Source organism: Loxodonta africana, chromosome 3 (assembly GCF_030014295.1).
Source record: "Loxodonta africana isolate mLoxAfr1 chromosome 3, mLoxAfr1.hap2, whole genome shotgun sequence".
Taxonomy (NCBI): Eukaryota; Metazoa; Chordata; class Mammalia; order Proboscidea; family Elephantidae; genus Loxodonta; species Loxodonta africana.
The window spans coordinates 1653504-1680934 of NC_087344.1; the positions used below are offsets into that span (position 1 = coordinate 1653504).

A 27431-nucleotide genomic window follows, 5' to 3' on the forward strand; every position below is an offset into this window, starting at 1 on the left:
TTCCTGGAAACTCTACGGGGCAGTTCTGCTGTGTCCTGTAGGGTTGCTATGAGTCGGACTGGACGGTAACAGTTTTTTTTTTTATTTAGACACCCATGTGCTTTTCACCCTTGCCCCCGCTCAGTCTGTTCTCCCCGTGGCCACCAGAGGGTGCCCGTGAGCACGGAGTTGGGCTGGCCTTGCCCTGCCCACTACGCTCCAGGGTTCCCACCTGTCTTGTTCACGGTCTGGCCGTAGTAAGTCAGTGTTGACCCGAAAGTACTTTGCAAGTCTTCAGGTGCGATGTGGACACACGCTCCGTGTGCCGGAACCTTCCTATGCTCTCACCTTTCTGGGAGTCCGGAGTGGGTCTCACAGGGCTGAAACCTGGGTGTCGGCTGGCTCCTTCTGGAGACCCCAGGGAGAATCGTGTCCTGCCTTTTCCAGCTTCTAGAGGGCCCTCGTCCTTTGGCCCATGGTCCCTTCCAATGTTTTCAGAGCCAGCAGCGAGCATCTGTCAGTTTCTCTCTCTCTATCTCCCCTTTTCGGTCCTTATATTTCCTCTGACTACGTAGCGGATAGAGAATAGGTAATAATAAAGGTTGAGAAACACGGTTGTTACTTCTCTGATCCTCCTGCCTCCCTTTTCCAGGGACCCTGTGATCGCGTGGGCCACCCAGGTGATCCAGTATCATCTGCGGTCTCAAGACCCTTCACTTCGTCCATCCGCAGGGTCCCTTTGCCGTGCGAGGTACCATGTGCACAGGCTCTGAGGACCAGGACGGGGCGTCTTGGGGCTGTTAACCCCCTACCCTGGCCTGGCGTTTCACTTTGTGGTGGTTTCTGTCCCTGCAGAAAAGGAAAACAACTTCCCACCGCTGCCCAAGTTCATCCCCGTGAAGCCCTGCTTCTACCAGAACTTCTCGGACGAGATCCCCATCGAGCACCAGGTCCTGGTGAAGCGCATCTACCACCTGTGGATGTGTGAGCCCCCCCACCCCCAGCTCCCAAAGCCCTTTGCAGCAGGGGGTGGGTGGGAGGGAGTGTAGCCGCGCCCCGCCCCCTCCTGGGTGCCCTGATGCTCCAGAGGCCAAGACAACCTGACAGGAGAAAAGTCCCCCCCAGGAGCCCAGATGACAGCACTGCTTAGCGATGTTCTGGGGACTGACCACCTGTGTTTCTAATAAAGTTCCACCCCGGGGCTGGCGTGGGGCAGTGGACCTGCTCCAAAAGCCAGTGCGCCTGGGATGGGGAGGGGATGGAGTAGACGGGGTCGATGCCCAGCACAGCCCTCCCTAGTGGAGGGAGCGAGAGGCCGAGAACCCTGCTCCCTGCCCTGCTCCAAAAGCCAGTGTGCCTGGGATGGGGAGGGGATGGAGTAGACGGGGTCGATGCCCAGCACAGCCCTCCCTGGCAGAGGGAGCGAGAGGCTGAGAACCCTGCTCCAAAAGCCAGTGCGCCCGGGATGGGGAGGGAATGGAGTAGACGGGGTCAGTGCCCAGCTTGGCCCTCCCTGGCAGAGGAAGCAAGAGGCTGAGAACCCTGGTCCCCGCCTTGCTCCAAGGAGCCAGTGCGCCCAGGGTGGGGGAGGGGATGGGCAAAGCCTCCTGTCCCCAGTGCCTGGCACAGCCCCGTCCTTGGCCCCAGCTCAGCCTCTTCTGCCACGTCCTGCCCCCAGTTTACTGTGCCACCCTGGCGGTGAACCTTGTCGCCTGCCTGGCCTGGTGGATCGGTGGCGGCTCTGGGGCCAACTTTGGCCTGGCCTTCGTCTGGCTGCTGCTCTTCTCGCCCTGCAGCTACGTGTGCTGGTTCCGGCCCGTCTACAAGGCCTTCCGGTGAGTGGGAGCGGCCCGGCCAGAGCAGGAGTCATGCCAGAGGGTACCCAAGCCTTCACCCCTGTGCCCCGAATTCTGCAGCCCCTCCCTCGTTTGCAGAGGGAGCATGTGTCCCAGTTGGCCCACGTTGGCCTGGTCTGCGCTGGCTCAGTGGCTGGCAGCTACCTCTCTCTCGTGTCCAGTTTGGAGGACAGTTTGTGTCAAGTCCCAAACTGCAGCCCATGGGCCAAACCCAGCTGCTGCCTGTGTGTTATTTTTGTTTTGTTTTTTAACGTCAGCATTGTTGAGGTGGTACAGCACAGATTCACCTTTCTAAGGTGTACAGCTTAGTGGTTTTTAGTATCTCCTCAGAGTTGTGCAGCCATCACCTCTTTTAGTTGTAGAACATTCCCACCTCCACCAGTCCCTGGGGACGTCCTGAGGCGAGGCCCCCTGCAACTCTCCCCCATCCCAAGAACATCAGGGAGAAGTAGGTCTGGGTGGAGGGCGTCACTGGGTCCCTGACACTCAGTCTTCCTGTTTTCACCTGTAATAACCTGTGTGTGGACACGCTGGGTGGAGCAAATGGAGCACACTTGGCAGCTTACTGGAAAGCTGGAAGTTCGAGTCCACCCAGAGGTGCCTCAGAAGAAAGGCCTGGTGATCTGCTTTGAAAACCAGCCATTGAAGACTCCATGGAGCACATTTCTGCTCAGACACACGTGGGGTTGCCATGGGTCAGAGCTGGCTCAGTGGCAGCTGGTTAAAGATGTCAGCCGGTTTCTGTCCCTGCCCTCCCTGAGCTTCCGTCTGCGCCTCTGGGCAGTACCTTCAAGGCCAGGCCCACAGCCACAGTCGTGCCTTCTCTCCACCCCCAGGGCTGACAGCTCCTTTAACTTCATGGCGTTTTTCTTCATCTTCTGGGCCCAGTTTGTCCTCACCGTCATCCAGGCCATCGGCCTCTCTGGATGGGGCGCGTGGTAAGCCCGACCTGTGAGGGTCTTTTATCAAAAAGCTTTGCAAATGTAATACGTGGGAATCGTAGGGCTCTGGACGCGGTAGGTGTGTTAGTGTGGGCTGAGTGCCACAACGTAGGCGCAATGGTGGAGTCCTCGCCTCCCACGTGGGGGACTCGGGTTCCATTTGTGAGGCGGCCTCGGTGCTCTGGGCCCCCGACTCCACAGATGAGGGAACCAGGGCTCCAGCGAGCTCAGCCCAGCTCCCCCCATTGCCATGGGGATGCCTCCCTGCTGCTCCGTCCTGCCTCCTCGCCTGTGTGGCGGGTGGGGTGCTCAGACAGCGCCAGGCCACCCCCTGCCCATCCCCATCCCAGCCCTCTCCCCCCGCCTTTCTGGGCCAGGGCTGTCTGGTAGTTCTGCAGCTGGCCGCCAGGGGGCGGGCATCACCCGCAATTACTTGTTGGTCTGGATTTTTCCAGACATTTCACTGAGGAAGATTTTAAACTTTTACAGAAGTAGAGGATGTCTTAAAGTGAACTCCTGTGCCCCATCTCCCGGCTCTGAAAACTCCCAGCTCACAGCTGACCTTGCTTCAGCAACTTCCCACTTAGCCCCATACTGGGATGTCTAGAAGCAAACTGCAGGCCTCACGAGGCTTCGTGTGTTAGCAGCTCTGCCAGGATCTCTGAACGGACAGACTTCTTGGAGCATAACCACAGTGCTGCTGCTGTTGTTGGGTCCCATCAAGTCGATTTCAGCTCACAGCAACCCACGCTTTACAGAGTAGAACTGCCCAGTAGAGTTTCCTAGGTGGTAGTCTCTATAGGAGCAGACTTCCTGGTCTTTTTCCCATGGAGCCTCTGGGTGGATTTGAACCACCGTCCTTTGGGTTAGTAGTCAAGCACTTAATCATTGCACCACCAGGGCCCATAATGGTGTTATCATACCTAAAAAAATTAACAACAGCTTCCTGATGTCATCGAGGTAGGGAAGCTCGTGCTTTTCCACTTGTTTTTTTTTTTTTTTCAAATTGTGCTTTAGATGAGGGTCTTACAGAGCAAATTAGTTTCTCGTTAAACGATTAATACATACTATTTTGTGACATTGGTTGCCACCCCCACGACATGTCAACACTCTCCCCTCCTCAGCCTTGGGCTCCCCATTACCAGCTTTCCTGTCCCCTCCTGCCTTCTCATCCTTGCCCCTGGGCTGGTGGGCCCCTTTAGCTTTATGGGCCTGTTTAATATTTGGTTGAAGGGTGAACCTCAGGAGTGACTTCAGTACCGAGCTTAAAAGGGTATCTGGGGGCCATACTCTTGGGGTTCTTTTTTTTTTTTTAAATAGACTTTTTACTTTAGGACCCTTCACCTTTTTCAGAAGAGTTACAGAGATAGGACAGAGAATCCTGTCTCTCCTCACCCAGCTTCCCCTCACCACCGTTGACACTGTGAGCTAACCACCACCAGGTGTGCCAAGTTGACTCCGCCTCACGGTGACCCCATGCACAACAGAGGAGAACTGGGTTCCATAGGGTTTTCAATGCCTGATCTTTCTGGAGTGCATTGCCAGGCCTTTCTTCCAAGGCACCTCTGGGTAGACTCAAAGCTCCAGCCTTTTGGTTCGCTTCCTGGCCTCCAGACTTTATTGGAATGTCATTGGTTTTTCCACTAACATTCTCTTCTGTTTCAGGATTCCATGTCGCGTTTAGCTAAGCTCCTTTTCGGCAGTTTGTTCAAACCAGAAGCCAAATAAGGTCCGCGCATTTCCACAGGTGGCGGAACTTCTTAGTTCCCCTTAATCCATAGGCTCCTCCCCCTTTCCTTGCAGTTTATTTGTTGAAGACACTCCTCAGTTATCCCGTGTCATTTCCCTGAAATCGACTTGATGGGACCCAACAACAGCAGCAGCACTGTGGTTGTGCTCCAAGAAGTCTGTCCGTTCAGAGATCCTGGCAGAGCTGCTAACACACGAAGCCTCGTGAGGCCTGCAGTTTGCTTCTAGACATCCCAGTATGGGGCTAAGTGGGAAGTTGCTGAAGCAAGGTCAGCTGTGAGCTGGGAGTTTTCAGAGCCGGGAGATGGGGCACAGGAGTTCACTTTAAGACATCCTCTACTTCTGTAAAAGTTGGATTTTTCAGTAGCGGTGTTACTGAGGTGTAATTCTCACACCACACGTTCACCCTTTTGAAGTGTATGGTTCAGCGTTATTAGTGTTTCACAGAGTCGAACGATCGTCTTGGTCATCTTGTGCTCCTATGACAGAAATACCACAAGGGGGTGGCTTTAACAAACAGAAATTTATTTTCCCACAGTTTAGGAGGGTAGAAGTCCAAATTCAGGGAACCAGCTGTAAGAGGAAGCTTTCTCTTTGTTGATCCTGTGGGAAGGTCCTTGTCTCTTCAGCCTCTGTTTGCTCGTTCCTTGGAGATCTCCATGTGGCTTGGCATCCATCTTACCCCGTCTCTGCTTGCTCACTTGCTTGCTCCGTCTCATTAACATAACAAAGGCCACCCTTCCCAAATGGGATTAGAACCACAGGCATAGAGGTTAGGATTTACAACACCCATTTTGGGGGGACACAACTCAGTCCATTAGAAGGATCAACATCACAATCTAAATTCAGAATGTTCCGTTTCTCTCCATCACCAGAAAGAGCCCATGTCCACTGGCATTCACCCCGTGTTATTTCCCCCTCCGCCCCAGCCCCTGGCCACCACCGATCCACACACTCGTTTCTGTAGATTCGCTTGTTCTGGGCGTGTTGTGGCAGGGGGATCCTACAGCGTTTGGCTTCTCCCACTCAGCATGGTGTTTTCAGGTTTATCCACGTAGAGTGTACCAGAACCTCACTCCCTTTACGGCCAGGCGATACCTGGACCACACTATGTTCTCCATTGAGGTGTGTGGCCTGTGGGCTGGGTGGGGGTGGGTCTACCACTCGCTACATATTCTTTTCCATTTTCGGAATTTTGAACCGTGTGGTTTATTTTCTGTTTGGAAAAATAAGTCAGAAATGCCATATTTCCTGCACCCCCACCCCAGCCCAGGGAAGTGTGGATAATGAGGTGGGTTTGTGTCCTTGTGCTGTCTGTTGAGGTGACAGCCCACAGGCTCGTGCTACACCTGCTGATGCGGTGCGTTCTTTTTTCTCTCGTCCTGTTTTTATTTCTTCAGTGTTCCATTACGTGGGTGGCTGTTGTTGGGTGCCATCGAGTGCCAATTCTGACTCCTAGCAACTCCGTGTGACAGAGTAGAACTGCCCTGTAGGGTTTCATAGTCTGTAATCTTTATGGGAGCAGATCGCCAGGTCTTCTCTCCCGTGGAGCTGCTGGGTGGCCGTAGCATATTGATGTTTGTGTTATTCTCACCATGTTTTGTCTGGTTTTTCATGATTAGAAACAATTACTGGATAAACTCTTAGAAGTACAGGCGGTCCCCAGATTGTACACGAATTCTGTTCCTAAGTCTGTCTTTAAGTCGAATTTGTATGTGAGTCGGAACAGTTAGGTACGGCTCGTATCTAACGTCAGTTAGTCAAATGTATAGTTATATGGAAACCCTGATGGCACGGCAATCAAGAGCTCGGCTGCAGACCAAAAGGTCAGCAGTTCACGTCCACCAGGTGCACTTTGGAAACCATGGGGCAGTTCTGCTCTGTCCTATAGGGTCGCTGTAAGTTGGAGTCGACTCGAAGGCAGTGGGTCTGTGGTACATAGTGTACCTGCCTATGCAGGTCTGCTGAAACATCTCTAACGTAAGACAGTAATAGCAACAGCGATGTCTTGACGCGCATTGCAAAGGAGCCCCTTTGTCTTATCACGAACCATTGTCGGTACCCCCGATTTTTAATATAACAGGCTTTATGGGGGGGTGTTGGATCGTAACCGGGTTGTACGTAAGTTGGACATTCATAACCTGGGGACTGCCTGTGGCATTGTCGGGGTGGGAGGGTTGAGCATTTCAACCGTTTACAGATGGCGCCTCATCTCCCCCCATAAGGGCATACCTCCCCCGCCCCCAGCAGTGTAGCACTCATTTCCCCATTCCCTTAGCCAAGTGAAGTTTGCTGGCATGGTCGTTAGGAAACCATGCCTCGTCCTCCTCGCATGTCTTCGTTGGTGGGTCTGAGCATCATTTCAAAAGTTTGGCAGCCACTAGTCCTTATGTGACTTGCCCATCTCTCTGCTAGTCCTTCATCTTTCTTTCTTTTGAAGGACAGCAGGCCCTTGTCTGCGTGCCTGTCAGCACTCATGCTCTCTCTGACCTCTTGCAGCGGCTGGCTGGCAGCAATCGGCTTCTTCCAGACAAGCGTCGGGGCCGCCGTGGTCATGCTGGTCCCGGCCATCATGTTCTCTGTGTCAGCTGCCATGATGGCCATCGCGATTATGAAGGTACGCTCTGGGTCCCGGGGAGCCCAGGTCAGCCAGGTCTTTGTACGTTTTGTCTCATCTGCTCCCGTGAGCCCCGGGAGCTTGTCTTATCCCAGCTTCAGGGGCCGGAAACTGACTATCTGGGAAATTGACAGATGCCTGTTAGCTGGCAAGAACCCCCAGGTGGTCAGGCAGAGTGAGAGACCCTTCCCGCTTTGCCGTGGCCACCTTCCAAGGCGGAAGGGCTGGGAAATGGCATGGTGGTGGAGAGGTGGGAGCACATGCGTCCTGCAGTTTAGTCTGCTCTGGCGATTTGGCTACGTGTTGCCGTGTACACAGATGCGAGGTAAGTAAAGGGAAGACAGACCAAACGCTCATCCTCTGGTCGCACAGGCCCATTTCAGAGGCTCGGCTGCCTTTGCTGGTGGCGCCCATTCAGGACAGCAGGTTGAGAAGGTCTCCATCGCTCCAGAAAGTCCCACTGGACGGTGCTGCTCCAGATACTTGGAGATTCCGCAGCCAGCAGTGCTTGCGCTGTAGTTAGGGAGGCCTGTCTGCACACGCGGGATATCTGTGAGCCGTGTCCACCCAGTGGGGGCGGATGAGGCTGAGGAGCAGGCAGCCCTAGGGCGCGCTGACCAGAGCTGGCCCTTCCAGGGGTAGCTGCCCTGGCCGTCCTCTGGCTGTACGCACAGTGGGTGCTTCACAGGGAAGCAAAGCTAGGACCAGTCTTCCGGACTCTTGACAACCCTGAGAGGCCTGAGGATACAAACATCCACCAAGTTGTCGGGTTCATTGGTGGCTCAGTGGTAGAATTCTCACCTTCCATGTGGGAGACCCTGGCTTCAATTCCCAGCCTGTGCACCCCATGTGCAGCCGCCACCCTGCTGTCAGTGGAGGTTTGCGTGCTGCTGTGACGCTGAACAGGTTTCAGCTGGACCTCCAGACTAAGACAGACGAGGAGGAAAGGCCTGGCTATCAGCTTCGAAACTGGCCGGTGAAAACCCTCTGGATCGCAATGGGCCTGTCCACATAGGATCATGGGGATGGCGCAGACCTGGCAGCGTTTCCTTCATAATGCACGGGGTCACTGTGCTCTGGGGGCTGACCCAGTGGCAGCTAGCAACAACCACAACAAAGCTGTCACAACCTCCCCCACAAGAACCAAAGACAGGACTTGCCTCTGCATCCACGGGGGCTGGCAGGTGGCACGTCTCAGCTTTAGACAGCCGAGTGGACTCCTGGGGCCGCCATACAAAGTACCACAAAGTGGGAGCCTTGAAACAACAGACGTTCATCCTCTCACAGTCCTGGATGCCAGAAGTTCAAATTTAGAGTGTCAGCAGGGCCATGCTCTGTCTGGAGGCTTTAGGGGAGGGTCCTTCCTCGTCTCTTCCAGCTCCTGGTGACCCCAGCTTCCTTGGCTTGTGGCCATATCACTCCAGGCTCTGTCTTTGTCTCTTCACGGCCATCTACCGTCTGTGTCTCTGTGTCCAGATTTCTTTCCCAAGCACCCCAGGCAGTGGATCAGGGCCCACCCTCCTCCAGTATGACCTCAGGTCAGCTAATTACATCTACAAAGACTGTTTCCAAAGGAGGTCACGTTCACAGGCACCGGAGGTTAGAACTTCAGCATATCTTTTTGGGGGACACAGTTGAACCCACAACAGCCACCTTGGCCCTGATGTGTTTGTCTCATGAAGAAGGGGACCTCTTGGCCACCTTGTGACGTGATTCTTGTTGTTAAACCTGTCTCCCACCTAGATCATGTAACACTGTACTCCGCTGCCTGGGAAGACAAGGGGAAAGCTGGCTGCGCCCCACTTTGTCTGAACGGTGCAGTCCGTTCCACCTGTGTGGGTGATTTACCAGAAAACAAACTGAATGTACTGAAGACGCCTTAGCTGAATCACGGCAAGATTCCAAATCGAGTCCACGGAGGAGAGCTAAAGAAATTCCAGCCGTGAACCTCCACTCAGCAACAAACATCACCAAGCTAAAATGCAAATGACGCCCTGAAAGTGTTGGTGAAGCGTGAGAGCCTCAAAATAGAGTGGGTGCTCCCAAAACACGAGAGGGAGATGACCCCTGTCTTGGTGTCCCTGGGCCCCCGCCCAGGTCCGGTGCTTAGCCAGGAGGACTCCCAGGCCTCGGCAGGTAGTCACACCCACGGCGGTAGCTTATCGGGAAGACACAGCACAATCTGCAAAGAGAGAGGGCACAGGGCGTGGGGTCCCGGGACACCAGGCGCAGCTCTCCAGAGCCCCCGCCCCGTGGAGTCACACAGAAAAACCAGGTCTATTGCTGTTGAGTCTATTCCACCTCACGGCAACCCCACGTGTTACAGAGGAGAGGTTATCTCCGCGGGGTTTTCTTGGCTGTAATCTTTATGAGACCAGAGCTCCAGGCCTTTCTTCCGTGGCACCAGCGGGTGGGTTTGAACCATCAACCTTTAGGTTAGTAGTCAAGCACAAACCATGTGCAGCACCAGGGACCCTGTGGAGTCACACGGGATGTACTTTATGCCCCATAACAGGCCACCAGGGAAGCTCCCTAGAGACCAGTGCCCAGGGATGTTATTGGGGGCTGGCCACGTGGGCACCTCTCCCTGGCACATCCCAGAATTCCAGACCCCAGAATGAAAGCAGGGAGTCCAGGTGGCGCAGTGGTTAAGTGCTCAGCTGCTAATTGAAAGATTGACAGTTCAAACCCACCCAGTGGCTCCGTTAGAGAAAGACCTGGCCATCAGCTCCCATGAAGATCACAGCCTAGAAAACCCTATCGGCAGCTGTACCCTGTCACGTGGGGCTGCTGTGAGGCAGGATCGACTGGACAGCACTGAGCACCAACAGAAGGAAAGCAGGTGTCTAACGTCAACCTGGCTGTTCGTGCAAGCATTTCAGGCACAGAGAGCCGCCCCTATCAGGGTGATGGGAAGAACCAGGAAGACATACCCGTTGCCGTCGAGTCAGTCCCAACTCATAGCAACCCCACAGGACAGAGTAGGGCTGCCCCGTAGAGCTTTCAAGGCTGTAATCTTTATAGAAGCAGATCACCAGGTCTTTCTCCTGCAAAGTGACTGGTGGGTTCGAACCACCAGCCTTTTGGTTGGCAGCCAAGCGCTTAACTCCTGCGTCACCAGGGCTCCTTAGCGTGGTGGGAACACCCCCAAAAGCCACATTCGCAGAACCTAGCTGGGGGCCACCTTGCAAGCAGGCCTTTCCTCGCAGACAGGCCTGAGGTCTTGTCTCTCCTCTACCACTGCTCCCCCAAAGGAAAAGACAGAAACAGGTCTCTTTTCCAACTAATGTTATGATTTTGTTTTTGGTGAAGGTTTACATAGTAGTTTAGGTTCCCATTCAACAATTTCTACACAAGGTGTTAAATGACCTTGATTACATTCTTCACAAAGTGTGAACATTCTTATTATTTCCATTCTGGTTGTTTCATTTCCATTAATCTAGTTTCCTGGCCCCCTTACATTCTCATCTTTGTTTAAATTGCTGACTGGTTTCATACTGGTGGTTTTTTGAAAGCGCACAGTACTTACAGGTGATATTCATTATTATTATTATTTTTTTAATTAACTTTTATTCAGCTTCAAGGGAACATTTACCATTCCAATCAGTCTGTCACATGTAAGTTTACATACATCTTACTCCCTTCTCCCACTTGCTCTCCCCCTATTGAGTCAGCCCTTTCAGTCCCTCGTTTCGTGCCAATTTTGCCGTCTTCCCTCTCTATCTTCCCATCCCCCCTCCAGTCAAGAGTTGCCAACACACTCTCCAGTGTCCACCTGATTTAATTAGCTCACTCTTCATCAGCATCTCTCTCCCCGCCGCTGACCAGTCCCTTTCATGTCTGATGAGTTGTCTTCGGGGATGGTCCCTGTCCTGTGCCAACAGAAGGTCTGGGGAGCATTGCCGCCGGGATTCCTCTAGTCGCAGTCAGACCATTAAGTATGGTCTTTTTATGAGAATTTGGGGTCTGCATCCCAGTGATCTCCTGCTCCCTCAGGGGTCCTCTGCTGTGCTCCCTGTCAGGGCAGTCATCGATTGTGGCCGGGCACCAACTAGTTCTTCTGGTCTCAGGATGATGTAGGTCTCTGGTTCATGTGGCCCTTTCTGTCTCTTGGGTTCTTAGTTGTTGTGTGACCTTGGTGTTCTTCATTTTCCTTTGCTCCAGGTGGGTTGAGACCAATTGATGTATCTTAGATGGCCACTTGTTAGCATTTAGGACCCCAGATGCCACATTTCAAAGTGGGATGCAGAATGTTTTCATAATAGAATTATTTTGCCAATTGACTTAGAAGTCCCCTCAAACCATGTTCCCCAGACCCCAGCCCCTGCTCCGCTGACCTTTGAAGCATTCATTTTATCCCGGAAACCTCTTTGCTTTTAGTCCAGTCCAATTGGGCTGACCTTCCTTGTATTGAGTGTTGTCTTTCCCTTCACCCAAAGCAGTTCTTACCTACTGATTGATCAATAAAAACCCCTCTCCCTCCCTCCCTCCCTCCCCACTTCGTAACCACAAAAGTATGTGTTCTTCTCAGTTTTTTCTATTTCTCACGATCTTATAATAGTGGTCTTATACAATATTTGTCCTTTTGCCTCTGACTAATTTCGCTCAGCATAATGCCTTCCAGGTTCCTCCATGTTGTGAAATGTTTCACAGATTCGTCACTGTTCTTTATCAATGCGTAGTATTCCATTGTGTGAATATACCACAATTTATTTACCCATTCATCCGTTGATGGACACCTTGGTTGCTTCCAGCTTTTTGCTATTGTAAACAGAGCTGCAATAAACATGGGTGTACATGTATCTGTTTGTGTGAAGGCTCTTGTTTCTCTAGGGTATATTCCAAGGAGTGGGATTTCTGGGTTGTATGGTAATTCTATTTCTAACTGTTTAAGATAACGCCAGATGGATTTCCAAAGTGGTTGTACCATGTTACATTCCCACCAGCAGTGTATGAGAGTTCCAATCTCTCCACAGCCTCTCCAACATTTATTATTTTGTGTTTTTTGGATTAATGCCAGTCTAGTTGGTGTGAGATGGAATCTCATCGTAGTTTTAATTTGCATTTCTCTAATGGCTAATGATCGGGAGCATTTTCTCATGTATCTGTTGGCTGCCTGAATATCTTCTTTAGTGAAATGTGTGTTCATATCCTTTGCCCACTTCTTGATTGGGTTGTTTGTCTTTTTGTGGTTGAGTTTTGACAGAATCATGTAGATTTTAGAGATCAGGCGCTGGTCGGAGATGTCATAGCTGAAAATTCTTTCCCAGTCTGTAGGTGGTCTTTTTACTCTTTTGGTGAAGTCTTTAGATGAGCATAGGTGTTTGATTTTTAGGAGCTCCCAGTTATCTGGTTTCTCTTCATCATTTTTGGTAATGTTTTGTATTCTGTTTATGCCCTGTATTAGGGCTCCTAGGGTTGTCCCAATTTTTTCTTCCATGATCTTTATCGTTTTAGTCTTTATGTTTAGGTCTTTGATCCACTTGGAGTTAGTTTTTGTGCATGGTGTGAGGTATGGGTCCTGTTTCATTCTTTTGCAAATGGATATCCAGTTATGCCAGCACCATTTGTTAAAAAGACTATCTTTTCTCCAATTAACTGACACTGGTCCTTTGTCAAATATCAGCTGCTCATACATGGATGGATTTATATCTGGGTTCTCAATTCTGTTCCATTGGTCTATGTGCCTGTTGTTGTACCAGTACCAGGCTGTTTTGACTACTGTGGCTGTATTATAGGTTCTGAAATCAGGTAGAGTGGGGCCTCCCACTTTCTTCTTCTTTTTCAGTAATGCTTTGCTTCTCCGGGGGTTCTTTCCCTTCCATATGAAATTGGTGATTTGTTTTTCTATCCCCTTAAAATATGACATTGGAATTTGGATCGGAAGTGCGTTATATGTATAGATGGCTTTTGGTAGGTATTCATTATTTTTTGAACCAATCTGTTATTTAGGTACAAGGTGACCTTGGGTTAGTTTCGGTTCAAGGTTTGAAGCATATCTCAGGCAGTAATCTCGGGTAGTCTTCTAGTCTCCACCAGGGTAAACGGATCTTTAGTGGACAATTGCACAGAAGAAGAAAGGAATTCCAGAGGAAATTAATAAAAGCATTCAGCCTCACTAATCAAGAACATCACACTAAAACAATATCCTTTTTTTTTTGCTTGTTGAGTTTGCCATGATTCTAGAAATAACACAGCCCTGAGTTCCCAGAGGGCAGACAGGGCTGGGGGGAGCCGGGACAGACCAGCTCAGCCTCCTGGACGACTGAGAACATGGTCCACCCCCACCAGGGAGCCCTGCTGAGGAAGTCATTGTTTACAGACGCACCCCAAGATGGCTGTTTACAACGTGGGATTTGAGGCTCCAGGCTAGTCAGAACCACGGATTTACGGAGCGTGTGTGCACGCTAAGTGCTGTCCTCAGGGCTTCACGAGAGTGCCTCGCCGTTGGGGACACAGGCAAGACGTGTCAGCCAGGGCCAGGCGGTCCCCGGGTGAGCAGTGGTGGTGGAAGAGAAGATTCTGCAGTGAGAAGAGACAGGTCATGAAACAGAGTCTGCCTCAGAGAAAAAATTGTGACTCAGTGTCCTATAGGTAGGTTAGAGAGAGACCAGACAGGTAGAGAGGGGGAGAGATAAATAGGGAGAGAGAGAGGGAGGCGGAGGGAGAGAGAGAGAGAGGGAGGTAGATGGGTAGATAGGGATATATGTATAGGGAGGTGGATGGATGATAGATAGCTGCTGTTGCGTTGACTGGCTCACAGCGATCTCAAGTGCAACGCAAACGCTGCCTGGTCCGGTGCCATCCTCACAATCGCGTGTGTGATCGAGTCCATCGTTGCGGCTGCTGTGCTTCCACCGCACCGAGGCTCTCGCCCACCCTTGCCGCCCTTCTCCCTCACCAAACGTGATGTCCTCCTCCTGCGGCTGCTGTGCCTACTCCTCACCGAGGCTCTCGCCCACCCTTGCCGCCCTTCTCCCTCACCAAACGTGATGTCTTCCTTCAGTGACTGATGACGTGTCCAGGGCAAGGGAGTTGGACAGTGTCCTGTTGGGATCCATAGGGTTTTCATTGGCTGATTGTTGGAAAGAGATCACCAGGCCTAGAAAACGCAGACCAAACCCACTGCTTCTGAAGCCCTATTCTGACTCATGCTGACCCTACAGGACAGAGTGGAACTGCCCCATAGGGTTCCCAAGGCTGTAAGTCTTTATGGAAACAGACTGCCACGTCTTTCTCACACAGAGCGGCTGGTGGGCTTGAACTGCTGACCTTTCAGTTAGCAGCCGAGCCCTTAACCGGTGCACTACCAGAGCTCCTTGCCAAACCTAGTGTCCCCCAAAATCCGTGTTCACCCAGAACCTCAAGAGTGTGGACTTGTCTGGAGAGGGGGTTTTTGCAGATGTAACTCATTAACAGGAAGCCATGCTGGGGAAGGGTGGGCCCTAATTCAATGCCTTAGAAGAAGGGGAGAGAGGGAGAGAGACAGACAGACAGACAGACACACACACAGAGTGAAGACGGCCGTGTGAAGATGAGGCAGAGATGGCAGTGATGTGGCCGCAAGACAAAGAATGCCTGAGGCCCCAGAAGCTGAAAGGGATACATCCTCCCCTAGAGCCTACGGAGGGAGCGAGGCACTGCCGACGCCAAGTGGGTTCTTGGCCTGCAGACCCATGAGGGCAGGAGCGTCTGCTCCTCTTAGCCCCCATCTGTGGGGTTTGGTTTCCACAGCCCTGGGACCCTCAGACCCTGAGTGAGCGCAGGGTACACAGGCAGGGAGGACAGTGGCTCACCTCGGGGCACCCTGAGGCGGGGCCGATGGTGGTTCACTTCAGGGCGCCTGAGAACGCAAGTGCGGCCTATTCACATTTCCTGGAGTTTCCGCAGAGACTCCTTGTCACCTGTAGTTAGTTTTGGAAGAAGGAGCAGGACTTTAAGGAGGAGCAGGTCTCTCTCTTTCACACACGCCCTAATCTGTCTCCTCGTGCTTCCCTCCAGGTGCACGGGATCTACCGAGGGGCCGGCGGAAGCTTCCAGAAGGCACAGACGGAGTGGACCACAGGCACGTGGAGGAACCCGCCATCGCGGGAGGCCCAGTACAACAACTTCTCGGGGAACAGCCTGCCCGAGTACCCCACCGTGCCCAACTACCCCGGCGGCGGCGGCCAGTGGCCCTGAGGGAGCCGGCTGGCCCTGCCCCCTGCCCTTGCGACCGCCTCCACCCACCCTCCCCCACGTTGTCAATGCCACCGCTGCCCAGGTCCATGGGGCCTTGAGCGTCCATCCCCGCAGGCTCCCCAGGAGGCAATGCCACTCTTTCTCCAGCAGGCTGGCAGGGGGGCCGGTGGATTGGGTCCCCCAGCCAGGCCAGTGGACATGGGAGGTCTGCTGGGGCTGTGTCACATTCATCTCACTTCCAAGAGCAGATCTTGCTCAGCACTACCTGGGGATTCCCAGCCTGTGCCCTCTGGGCAGGGGGACCCCCGTTCCCTACAACACTCGCCATCTTGTCCCTGCGTGCAGCCCTTTCCCTCCAGGTTGTGGGGGCTTGACTGGTGGGACCCCCACAGCGGAGGTGGTAGCAGGCTGGCCTCTGTCCTCCTTTCAGAGCTGAGAGACCCCCCCAGCCCCGCACTCACCGTCTAACCTTGCCCACAGAGACCCCACTTGGCTTCGAGCCAGGAGGAGACCTGGTGGGTGGCACCAGGCCCCCTGTGGGTGGCAGAAAACTTGGTTGATGGCCTCTTGTCCCCTGGGGCCCCTGCTACCCACAGCCAGAGCGCCAGTGTGAACCATCCCCCCATCTTTCCTGCCTGCTGTGCCAGGCCACTGGTCCGCACACATCCAGTACCCCACTCGCGTCCTGTGATTGACACACCCTCCCCAGATAACTGACAGGTTGCAGGACTTGGGGGGTCAGGTTGTGGGGCAGAGTCTCCCCACTCAGACCAGGAACTTTCTGGATTCTGACTCAGAGTGAATCACTTTGTGGAGGAGACATCTCCATCCAGGCAGGAAGCATGGGGACTGGAGTTTCTCAGGAGACAGTTTTCCCAGACTCTTTCAGGAGAACAGCCTCTTGAAACAAGAATTCGTGAGCCTGTGCTTTATCGAGGAATTTAAACCTGGTGTCGACTGTAGGCGTCTTTTTCTGTTCTTCTTCCAATTCTCACTCCATCTGACATGGCGTTGACTGCGTGGAAGGGAAGCATGTCTTGTAGGATTTCTACAGCACCGTTGGGAACAGGTGGGGCAGACAGAACCCTTTCCCAATAACCTTTTAACACTCGTTGCCAAGCCCTTCTGTACTGTTTGCGAGAGCGGGTGGTGCCCCCAGCACTGCCCTTCCTAACTGCCCGTCCCAACACACACTTCCCGGGGCCAGAAGCCCCCCAAGCCACTCAGCATCCAAAGGTGGCCAGGCTGTTGTCTGAAAATGAGAGGGGTGCGGGACCCACTGGGTGTCCAGGGATGGTCCAGCGGCTTCCTGCCAGAGGCACGCAGCTCACACACTCACAGCTCAGTGCTGCTGCGACCTTCCAACACCACAGTGCCAGAGTCGAGCCGACCTGGCGTGGGAGGTGCGCCTTTGGGGGTGCTAACAAACCCTCGCCTCTACTTCTGTGTTCTGCACTCTCGTTAATGTTGTTTGTTACATGAAAATATGCTGGAAATAAATAAGTTCTTTTTCTGCATCACACTGACTGGGGCGGGCTGTGGTTGTGCGTGTGTGTGCGTGTTACCATGTGAACGTGCATATGTGTGCGTGTACAAGGACGTGTACAGTGTGTACGTGTGTTTACAGCCTGTACGTGACCCTATGTGTGCATGAGTATGTGCATGCCTGTGTGCACGAGCTTGTCAGTACATGCTTGTGTGTGTGCATTTTCCCTGCCTGGCCTGGCCACTCCACCAAAGAGCGCCAGAGTGCATGCCCCCTGGCAGCATAAACCAGAATTGAACTGGTGCACAGACCATGGTCCTTGTCCCCAGGCGGCCTCATTGCAGCTCCCTCCGCCCCGTGTTTCCCCGAAGCCCTGGAGGTAGTCACGCCAAGATCCACCCGCCTGTCCTACCTCCCAGGCTCGGGGAGGAGCTGAGCAGGGCCCCAGCATGGTCCTTGCACCCAGCCTCACACCCCACACCGTTCCCTCACTCCACCGCCATGGGACAAAGGAGGTCTCCGTTTTTCCTTCAAACAATCCGTGTTTTTCACGCCCAAAGTTTATAATATGAAAAAGGAAACTTGCAGGAAACTAGCATCTCTGGCTGTAAATGAGCAGCCGTCCTAGAATCGTTGGGACAAGAGGAGTGCGGCATCACCCGGCACGCCAGTGGGCAGGCTCACAGCCGCTGGAGTCTGGGGGCGGAGGCTGGCTCTTCCTGACAGCCTGCTCCTGGGCGGAGTGGAAAGAGCAGGTCTGCTGTCCCACGGAGCCTCTGCCCCCAACAGAGTGGCTGGGACCCGTATGGAGAGACCTGGCGGGCCCAGAGCCAGCATTAGGGGATCCAGAAGCAGGGATTCCACATCCCAGGCTACTCGGGGAGGAAATATACAAACCTTTGGACATTTAGGGGTGCACCCACATGCCCGGAAAATGGGTTGGGACACGCATTGGAGAACTTGTCCCGGGGCCAGTGGGGCTGGGATTGGGGAGGGGGTAGGGCAGGCAAAGGAGGGGGGCACACAGGGCTGTGGTTCCTGGGTGGGTTCTGGGCTGGAGAGAGGAAACCGCAAGAGGTCAGATTTTCTCCCCCCACTCCTCTCTCTCAGCAGCTTTTTTCAGATATGACTCTTGTCATACAATTCACCCATTTAAAATGTACAACTCAGTACATTTTAGATATTCAGCAGTTATGCAACCATCCAAAAAAAAAAACAAAACTTCTGGGGACCATGATTTCAGGGGACATCTAGGTCAATTGGCATGATAAAGTTTATTAAAATCTTCTACATCCCACTTTGGTGAGTGGCCTCTGGGGTCTTAAAAGCTAGTGAGCCGCCATCTAAGACACATCAATTGATCCCAATCCACCTGGAGCAAAGGAGAATGAAGAACACCAAAGACACAAGGAAAATAGGAGCCCAAGAGACAGAAAGAGCCACGTAAGCCGGAGACTACATCAGCCTGCTACTGGAAGAACTAGATGGTGCCCGGCTACCACTGATGACTGCCGTGACAGGGAACACAGCAGAGAACCCCTGACGGAGCGAGGAAAATGGGAATGCAGAACTCTAATCTAGTAAAAATGCCAGACTTTATGGTCTCACTGAGACTGGAGGAACCCCAGAAGACATGGCCCCCGGACTCTCTGTTAACCCAGAACTAAAACCATTCCCGAACCCAACTCTCCAGACAAAGATTAGACTGGACTATTTTTTTTTTTTTTATAAGATATAAAATGATACTGGTGAAGAGTGTGCTTCTTAGCTTTAGTAGACACATGAGACTGTGGGCAGCTCCTGTCTGGAGGTGAGATGAGAAAGCAGAGGGGGTCAGGAGCTGGTTGAATGGACATGGGAAATACAGGGTGGAGAGGAGGAGTGTGCTGTCACATTGTAGGGAGAGCAACCAAGGTCATATAACAATGTGTTTAAGTTTTTGTATGAGAAACTGACTTGAATTACAAACTTTCACCTAAAGCACAATTAAAAAAAAAAAGATACCAGTTCAAAAAGAAAAGAAACCTGTTGCCATCTAGTCAATCCTGACCCCGTGTGTCCGTAGGGTTTCCAGTGGCTGATTTTTTCAGAAGTAGATTGCCAAGACTTTCTTTCAAGGTGCCTCCGGGTGGGTTCAAACTGCCAACATTTCCATGAGCAGCTGACCATGTTAACTGTTCACTCCACCCAGGAAGTCCACACACAGGTTATCACAGGTGAAGGCAGGAAGATGGTGCAGCAGGACCCCGAGATGCCCTCCACCCAGACCTATTCCCCCACGATGTTCTTGGGACATGAAGCAGCTGCACGCAGCCTCACCCAGGACTTTAAACCCTTTTGTGACTCACGGAGCATGTGGTATCCCACCCACTTTTCACGTCTCTGGAGTTCTTTGGGAGTCTGTCCCGTTGAATGTATTTGCTTCTGTCCAGTGGAGACTTGTGGAAAGGTGAAAGAACGTTCATTGAAGCAAAATAGCTGGGGTATCAGGCAAAACCAGAGGAGCCCCATGTATTCAAATGGAAGGCACCCTGCAATAAGCCTACTACCCATGACTGGTGGGCCAGATGGGTTCCCACGAATCATGTATTTTCACAAAATACTTCTCAACGTCTCTATCACCAACCCAAAATTTAAACACAAGGACTCAGCATGCATTCCACGACTGCCAAAAAAATTCAAAGCAGAAGTAATTGGTTCTTGAAAGGGTTAAAACATTTTCATTCTTTAATTTGATTTGTTAATTTTTTCTATTCAATTTCATTTAATTCTAATTATTTTTAAATTTGTTTTATTCATTTCTTCTATTTAATTCAATTTATTGTATTTTATTTAGTTTATTTCATTTTGTTATTTTAGGAGTCAGTTTTATTAAATTTTATTCTTTTGTATTTTATTGTTTTACTTTATCTTATTCTCTATTTTTTATTAATTTTGTTATTTTATTCTATTTATTTTCTGTTTTATTTATTACATTCCATTTTATTGTAATTGATTTAATTTTATTTTATATGTTTAGCTTATAATGTAATTCCTGTGTTTTATTTTATTCATACTATTTAATTTTGTTTACTATATTTTTTTATTTTATATATATTTTTTATTTTTATTTCTGCTGCAAAGGACCTCTTCAAAGTGTTGAGAGCAAAGATGTCACCTTGAAGACTAAGGTGAGCCTGACCCAAGGCATGGTATTTTCAATCACCATGTCATATGCATGGAAAAGCTGGACAATGAATAAGGAAGACTGAAGAAGAATTGACGCCTTTGAATTGTGGTGTTGGTGAAGAATATTGAATATACCATGGACTGCCAAAAGAGCAAACAAATCTGTCTTAGAAGAAGTACAGCCAGAATGCTCCTCGGAAGCAAGGATGGCGAGACCGCGTCTTATATACTTTGGACGTGTTGTCAGGAGGGATCAGTCCCTGAAGAAGGACATCATGCTTGGCAGAGTACAGGGTCAGCGGAAAAGAGGAAGACCCTCAACGAGGTGGATTGACACAGTGGCTGCAACAATGAGCTCAAGCATAACAACGATTGTGAGGATGGCGCAGGACTGGGTAGGGTTTCGTTCTGTTGTGCATAGGGTCGCTATGAGCCAGAACCGACTCGATAGCACCTAACAACGTTTTCTGAATTGGCAAATAGTCTCTTTTTCTTTTCTTCACGGACCCTGGGCAGATTGCTACTCACAGCATCTATAGGAAAAAATTCTGGCTGTTGAGTCTTTGCCAACATTTCCTTCAGGTTAACAGTCTGGTCTAGCCTCACCCTGTAGATGGTAGTGTTTGCTGTTCCTGTTGTTAGCTGCCCTCGAGTCGGCCCCTTTCTCGTGGTGACCCCATGCACAGCAGGATGAAATGCTCCCGGCTCCTATGCCGTCCCCGTGATCGGTTACAGATCAGACCATTGTAATCCATGCGGTTTTCATTGGTGGATTTTCTGAAGTCGATAGCCAGGCCTTTCTTCCTAGTCCATCTTAGTCTGGAAGCTCCACTGTGACTTGTTCAGTGTCATAGCAACACGCAAGCCCCCATGGACAGATGGGTAGTGACTGGACGTGAGGTGCAGCGGCCGGGAAATGAACCCGGGTCTCTTGCAGGAAAGGTGAGAATTCTATCACCGGACCACCCCCACCCTGTGGGAAAGGAAGCAAACTAAACGATTAAAATTAACCTGATGGATTTCTGCCTGAGGGCTGGGCCAGCCTCCTCTCTCCTCCCTTCTCAGGAGCTCGGCCCAGCCTGCATGGTCTGAGGCCCTTGGTTTGTAGGTGGCTGTCATGGGCCCCTTTACCTGTCCCACTTCGTCTCCCCATTAGTGTGTTGTTGTTAGGTGCCGTCAAGTTGGTCCTGACTCACAGTGACCCGATATACAACAGAACGAAACGCTGCCCAGTCCTGCGCCATCCTCACAGTCGTCGTTATGCTTAAGCCCGTTGTTGCAGCCACTGTGTCAATCCATCTAGTTGAAGGTCTCCCTCTCTTTCGCTGACCCTCTTTTTGTCCTCCATGGTATATTCAATATTCTTCGCCAGCTCCACAATTCAAAGGCGCACCTCAGTCTCCAAGCTAACACCTTTGCTTTTCAACACTTTAAAGAAGTCTTTTGCAGCAGATTTGCTCAATGCAGTGCGTCTTTTTTTTGGAGGACGCTTATTCTATTTATTTGTTTATTGTACTTTAGATGACAGTTTACAGAACAAACTAGCTTCTCATTAAACAGTTAGTACACATATTGTTTTATGACAGTGGTTAACAACCCCAGGACATGTCAACACTCTCCCTCCTCGACCCTGAGTTCCCTATTACCAGCTTTCCTGTCCGCTCCTGCCTTCTAGTCCTTGCCCCTGGGCTGGTGCGCCCCTTCAGTCTCATTCTGTTTTGTGGGCCTGTCTAATCTTTGCTGAAGGGTGAACCTCAGGAGTGACTTCATAACTGAGCTATAAGGGTATTGGGGGCCATACTGTCAGGGTTTCTCCAGTCTCTTATCAGACCAGTAAGTCTGGCCTTTTTTTGTGTGTGTGAGTTAGAATTTTGTTCTACTTTTTCACCAGCTCTGACCAGGACCCTCTATTGTGATCCCCAACAGAGCAGTTGGTAGTGGTAGCCAGGTACCATCTAGTTCTGCTGGACTCAGTCTGGTGGAGGCCGTGGTAGTTGTGGTCCATTAGTCCTTTGGACTAAACTTTCCCTTGTGTCTTTGGTTTTCTTAATTCTCCTTTGCTCCAGACAGGGTAAAACCAGTGGAGTATCCTAGATGGCTCCTCACAGGCTTTTAAGACCCCAGACTTTACTCACCAAAGTAGAATGCAGAACGTTTTCTTTATAAATTATGTTATGCCAACTGAGCCAGATGTTCCCTGAGACTGTGGTCCCAGAGCCCTCAGCCCTGAAATTTGGTCCCTCAAGGAGTTTGGTGTGTCTATGGAGCTTCCATGACCTTGCCTTGGACAAGTCCTGGCTTCCCCAGGACTGTGTATTGTCTTACCCTTCACCGGAGCTTCCACTTACCTATTGTTATTTAGTGTTTTTCTCTCCCCACCCCTACCCTCCCTCATAACCATCAAAGATTATTTTTTTCTGTGTGTAAACCTTTTCATGAGGTTTTATAATAGTGGTCTCATGCAGTATTTATCCTTTTGTGATTGACTTATTTCACTCAGCATAGCGCCCTCCAGATTCATCCATGTTATGAGATGCTTCACTGATTCATCATTGTTCTTTATCGTTGGGTCATACTCCATCGTGTGTATGTACCACAGTTTGATTATCCATTCATCTGTTGATGGGGATCTAGGTTGTTTCCATCTTTTTGGTATCGTGAACAATGCTGCAACGAACACAGGTGTGCCTAAGTCTATTTGTGTGATGGCTCTTATTTCTCTAGGATATATTCCTAGGTGTGGGATTCCTAGATTATATGGTGTTTCTATTTCTAGCTTTTTAACGGAGCACCACATTATTTTCCAAAATGGTTGTACCATTTCGCATTCCCACCAGTAGTGTATAAGAGTTCCAATCTCCCTGAAGCTGCTCCAAAATTTGTTGTGTTCTGTTTTTTTGATTTGTGCCACTAATTTTGGGGTGAGATGATATCTCATTGTGGTTTTGATTTGCATTTCTCTAATTTTTTGGCTAGTGATGGCGAGCATTTTCTCATGTGTCTGTTAGCTACTTGAATGTCTCCTTGAATTTTTTGATTTCTTGACTGGTGCTTCCATGGGTGCTGATTGTGGATCCAAGTAAAATGAAATCCTCGACAACTTCAATCTTTTCTCTGTTTATTATGATGTTGGTCATTGGTCCAGTTCTGAGGATTTTTGTTTTCTTTATGTTGAGGTGTAATCCATACTGAAGGCTGTGGTCTCTGATCTTCATTAGTAAGTGCTTCAAGTCCTCCTCACTTTCAGCAAGCAAGGTTGTGTCCTCTGCATAACACAGATTGTCAGTGAGTCTTCCTCCAATCCTGATGCCCCGTTCTTCCATCACTCCTCCCTCGTTTTGTCTCACTGTGCTAGCTGGAGTGTTGCTGTGATGCTGGGAGCTTTGCCACCAGTATTTCAAAAACCAGCAGGGTCTTCCGTAGTGAACAGGTTTCAGCAGAGCTTCCAGTCTAAGACTGACTGGGAAGAAGGACCCGGCAGTCTACTTCTGAAAACATTGGCTGGTGAACACTGTATGAATACCAGTGGAACACTGTCCATAGAGATCACAGCCTTGGAAACCCTAAGCATCACTTCTACGCTGTCCTATAGTGTCGCTATGAGTCAGACTCAACTCAATGGCAATAGGTTTGGTTCTTTGGTTGCTGTTGTTCGTGACTACTTTGAAGACTACTTCAATGTCACAGACCGTTAATTTGATCTACCGCTAACCGAAAGGTGCCTCTGAAGAAAGACTTGACCAAGGTCACAAAACAATTGTGTATTAATTGTTTAATGAGAAACTAATTTGCTCTGTAAACTTTCACCTAAAAAAAAAAAAAGGAAAGAGAAACCTGGAGACCTGCTTCTGAAAAATCAGCCGCTGAATACCCTGTGGAACACAATTCTATGACGCACATGGAGTGGCCGGGAGTTAGAATCAAACTGACAGCAATTTTTCTTCAACAGGACTGAAGTCGATCATCCCTGCCTATATTCGCTGACCTGTTGTGTTTTTTTTCCTCCAATGGCATATCTCTCTCATTAATTTATTAGCGTTATTAAGTAAATTGGCTGTTTTTCATACACGATGCAAATGTTTATGCTATCATATTTTATTTCATTTATCTTATTAATTTTTCCCATTTTATTAATTTTTTCCCCCATGTGTCTGTCAGTTTGTTGTACTGTGGTGGCTTGCATGTTGCTGTGATGGTGGAAGCTTTGTCACGGGTATTTCAAATACCAGCAGGGTCACCCTTGCTGGACAGGTTTCAGTGGAGCTTCCAGACTAAGAGAGAGTAGGAAGACGAACCTGGTGGTCTACTTCTGAAAAACTGAGCAGTGAAAACTTAATGAATAGCAGTGGAACATTGTCTGATATAGTGCCGGAAGATGAGCCCCTCAGACGACTGGGGAAGAGTTGCCTCCTCAAAGTAGAGTCACTTTAATGACGTGGATGGAGTCACGCTTTCGGGACCTTCATTTGCTGATGTGGCATGACTCAAAAATGAGAAGAAACAGCTGCAAACATCCGTTAATACTCGAAACGTGGAATGTACAATGTATGAGTCTAGGAAAATTGGAAGTTGTTAAAAATGAAATGGACCACATAAAGATCAATATCCTAGGCATTAGTGAGCTGAAATGGACTGGTATCTGCCATTTTGAATCAGACAATTGTATGATCTACTATGCTGCAAATTAAAGAGGAATGGCGTCGCATTCATCGTCAAAAAGAACAAGGTCCTTCCTGAACCACAATGCTGTCCATGATAGGATAATATTCATACGTGTAGGAAAACCAGTTAATTCAACTATTGAAATTTACTAACCAACCACTAATGTCAAATATGAAGAAATTGAAGATTTTTACCAACTTCTGCAGTCTGAAGTTAATCAAACATGCAATCGAGTTGTATTGATAATTACTGGTCCTTGGAATGTGAAAGTTGGAAACAAACAAGAAGGATTGGTAGTTGGAAAATACGGCCTTGGTGATAGAAAGAATGCCAGAGATAGCATGACAGAATTTTGCACGACTGATGACTTCTTCATTGCAAATACCTTTTTCAACAACATAAATGGCGACTATATATGTGGACCTTGCCAGATGGAATACACAGGATTCAAGTCGACTACATCTGTGGAAAGAGACGAGGGAAAAGCTCAGTATCATCAGTCAGAACAAGGCCAGGGGCCGACTTTGGAACAGACTATCAATTGCTCATATGCAAGTTCAGGTTGAAACTGAAGAAAATCAGACCAAGTCCACAAAAGCCAAAATACAACCTTGATTATATCCCACCTAAATTTAGAGACCATCTCAAGAAGATTTGATGCGTTGACCACTAATGACCGAAGACCAGAGGAATTGTGGAATAACATCAAGGATATCATCCATGAAGAAAGGAAAAAGTCATTAAAAAGACAGGAGAGATAGAAAAGACCCAAATGGTTATCAGAAGAGACTCTGAAACTTGCTCTTGAATGTCGAGTAGCTAAAGCATTCAGAAGAAATAATGAAGTAAAAGAACTGAACAGAAGATTTCAAAGGGTGGCTTGAGAAGACAAAGTATCATAATGAAATGTGCAAAGAGCTGGAATTAGAAAACCAAAAGGGAAGAACATGCTCAGCATTTCTCAAGCTGAAAGAACTGAAGAAAAAATTCAAGCCTCGAGTTTCAATAGTGAAGGACTCTATGAGGAAAATATTAAACAACACAAGAAGCATCAAATGAACATAGAAGGAATACACAGAGTCACTTTACCAAAAAGAGGTAGCATATGATCAGGGACTGATGGTACTGAAGGAAGAAGTCCAAGCTGCAATGAAGGCATTGGTGAAAAACAAGGCTCCAGGAATTAACAGAATACCAATGGAGATGTTTCAACAGATGGATGCAGTCCTGGAGAGTTTCACTCTTCTATGTCAAGAAATTTGGAAGATAGCTACCTGGCCAACTGGCTGGAAGAGATCCATATTTGTGCCCATTCCAAAGAAAGGTGATCCAGTAGAATGCAGAAATTACCAAATAGTATCATTAATATCACGCACAGGTAAAATTTTGCTGAAGATCATTCAAAAGTGGTTGCAGCAGTACGTCAACCATGGCAGCAGCAGTGAAGAGACCAAAGGACATATTGCCTTGGGCAAACCTGCTGCGAAGGACCTCTTTAAAGTGTTATAAAGCAAAGATGTCATTTTGAAGACTAAGGTGCACCTGACCCAAGCCCTGGTGTTTTCAATCACCTCATATGCACGTGAAAGCTGGACAGTGAGTAAGGAAGATGGGAGAATTGATGCCTTTGAACCACGGTGTTGGTGAAGAATATCGAATATACCATGGAGTGCTACAAGAATGTACAAACCTGTCTTGGGAGTACAACCAGAAATGCTCCTTAGAAGCAGGGATGGCAAGATTGCATCTCAAGTACTTTGGACATGTTATCAGGAGCGACCAGTCCTTGGAGAAGGACTTCGTGCTTGGTAAAGTAGAGGGTCAGCGAAAATGAGGAAGAGTGAGAGGAAGGGTCTCAGCAAAATGGACTGACACAGTGGCTGCAACAATGGGCTCAAGCATAACAATGATTGTGAGGACGGCGCAGGGCCGGGCAGGGTTTCGTTCAGCTGTGCATTGGGTCGCTAGGAGTCGGAACTGACTTGCTGGCATCTAACAACAATTTTATTTTTAATTAATTATTTCTTATATCTATTTTATTGTTTTTATTCTATTTCAGTTCATTTATTGTATTTTATTGTATTTTACATTCCATTTTATTGTATTCTATTTAAGTTTAATTTATTGTATTTACTGAATTTTATTTTACATATTCTGTTTTATTTTATGCATTTCAATTAGTTTTATCTTATATATTCAAATTTATTTTACTTGGTTTTATCTCATTTTAATTATATTTTATTAATCTATTTTAATGTTAATTAATATTTTGTTATTTGTGTTTATTTTACATTAATTTAATTTCATTAATTGTATTTAAAGTTAATATAGTTTTTATTTATTTTTTATATTAGTTTAATTTTATTTTATTATTTTCTGTTTTATTTATTCTCTAGTTTATTTTATTAATTTAATTTTGTTGTTTAATATTATTGTTTTATTTATCTCATTATTTCTCTTTTATTTATTTCATTTTATCCCTATCATTTTATTTATTCTATTTTTTATTTTTCGAATTGACAAATGCTCCCTGTCTTTTCTTTAAGACCCCGGGCCGACTTTCACTCAAAATATCTGTACAGAGAGCCTCTGGCTAGTGAGTCAGTCTTCGCTACATTCCAGCCTTTGCTACATTCATCAGAAATTGAACTCAGTTCTGCACAGAAGGCAAGAATTCTACAAAATACCACAAAGTGGGCACCTTAAGAGAACAGGAATTAACTTTCTCACAGTTCTGGAGGCCAGAAGTCCACATCTGGGCCTCAGCTGGGTCAGTTCCTTCTGGGGGCGCT

At 49.0% G+C, this 27431-nt stretch overlaps 1 protein-coding gene across 2 annotated transcripts in view; it reads left to right on the plus strand.

Annotated features, from left to right (window-relative positions):
- The window catches only part of SCAMP4 (secretory carrier membrane protein 4), a 32398-nt gene extending 15538 nt beyond the window's left edge, over nucleotides 1-16860 (plus strand). The window contains exons 3-7 of one of the 2 annotated variants that reach the window (XM_064280138.1): nucleotides 835-963; nucleotides 1658-1814; nucleotides 2672-2773; nucleotides 7025-7142; nucleotides 15144-15429. In XM_064280138.1, the coding sequence (XP_064136208.1) occupies nucleotides 835-963; nucleotides 1658-1814; nucleotides 2672-2773; nucleotides 7025-7142; nucleotides 15144-15323 (686 nt within the window). In that variant the 3' untranslated portion in view covers nucleotides 15324-15429. Of the gene's footprint in view, nucleotides 1-834; nucleotides 964-1657; nucleotides 1815-2671; nucleotides 2774-7024; nucleotides 7143-15143 lie in introns of both variants that reach the window. The other variant, XM_064280137.1, reaches the window with a different exon arrangement.
- The last annotated feature ends 10571 nt before the right edge of the window (nucleotides 16861-27431 follow it).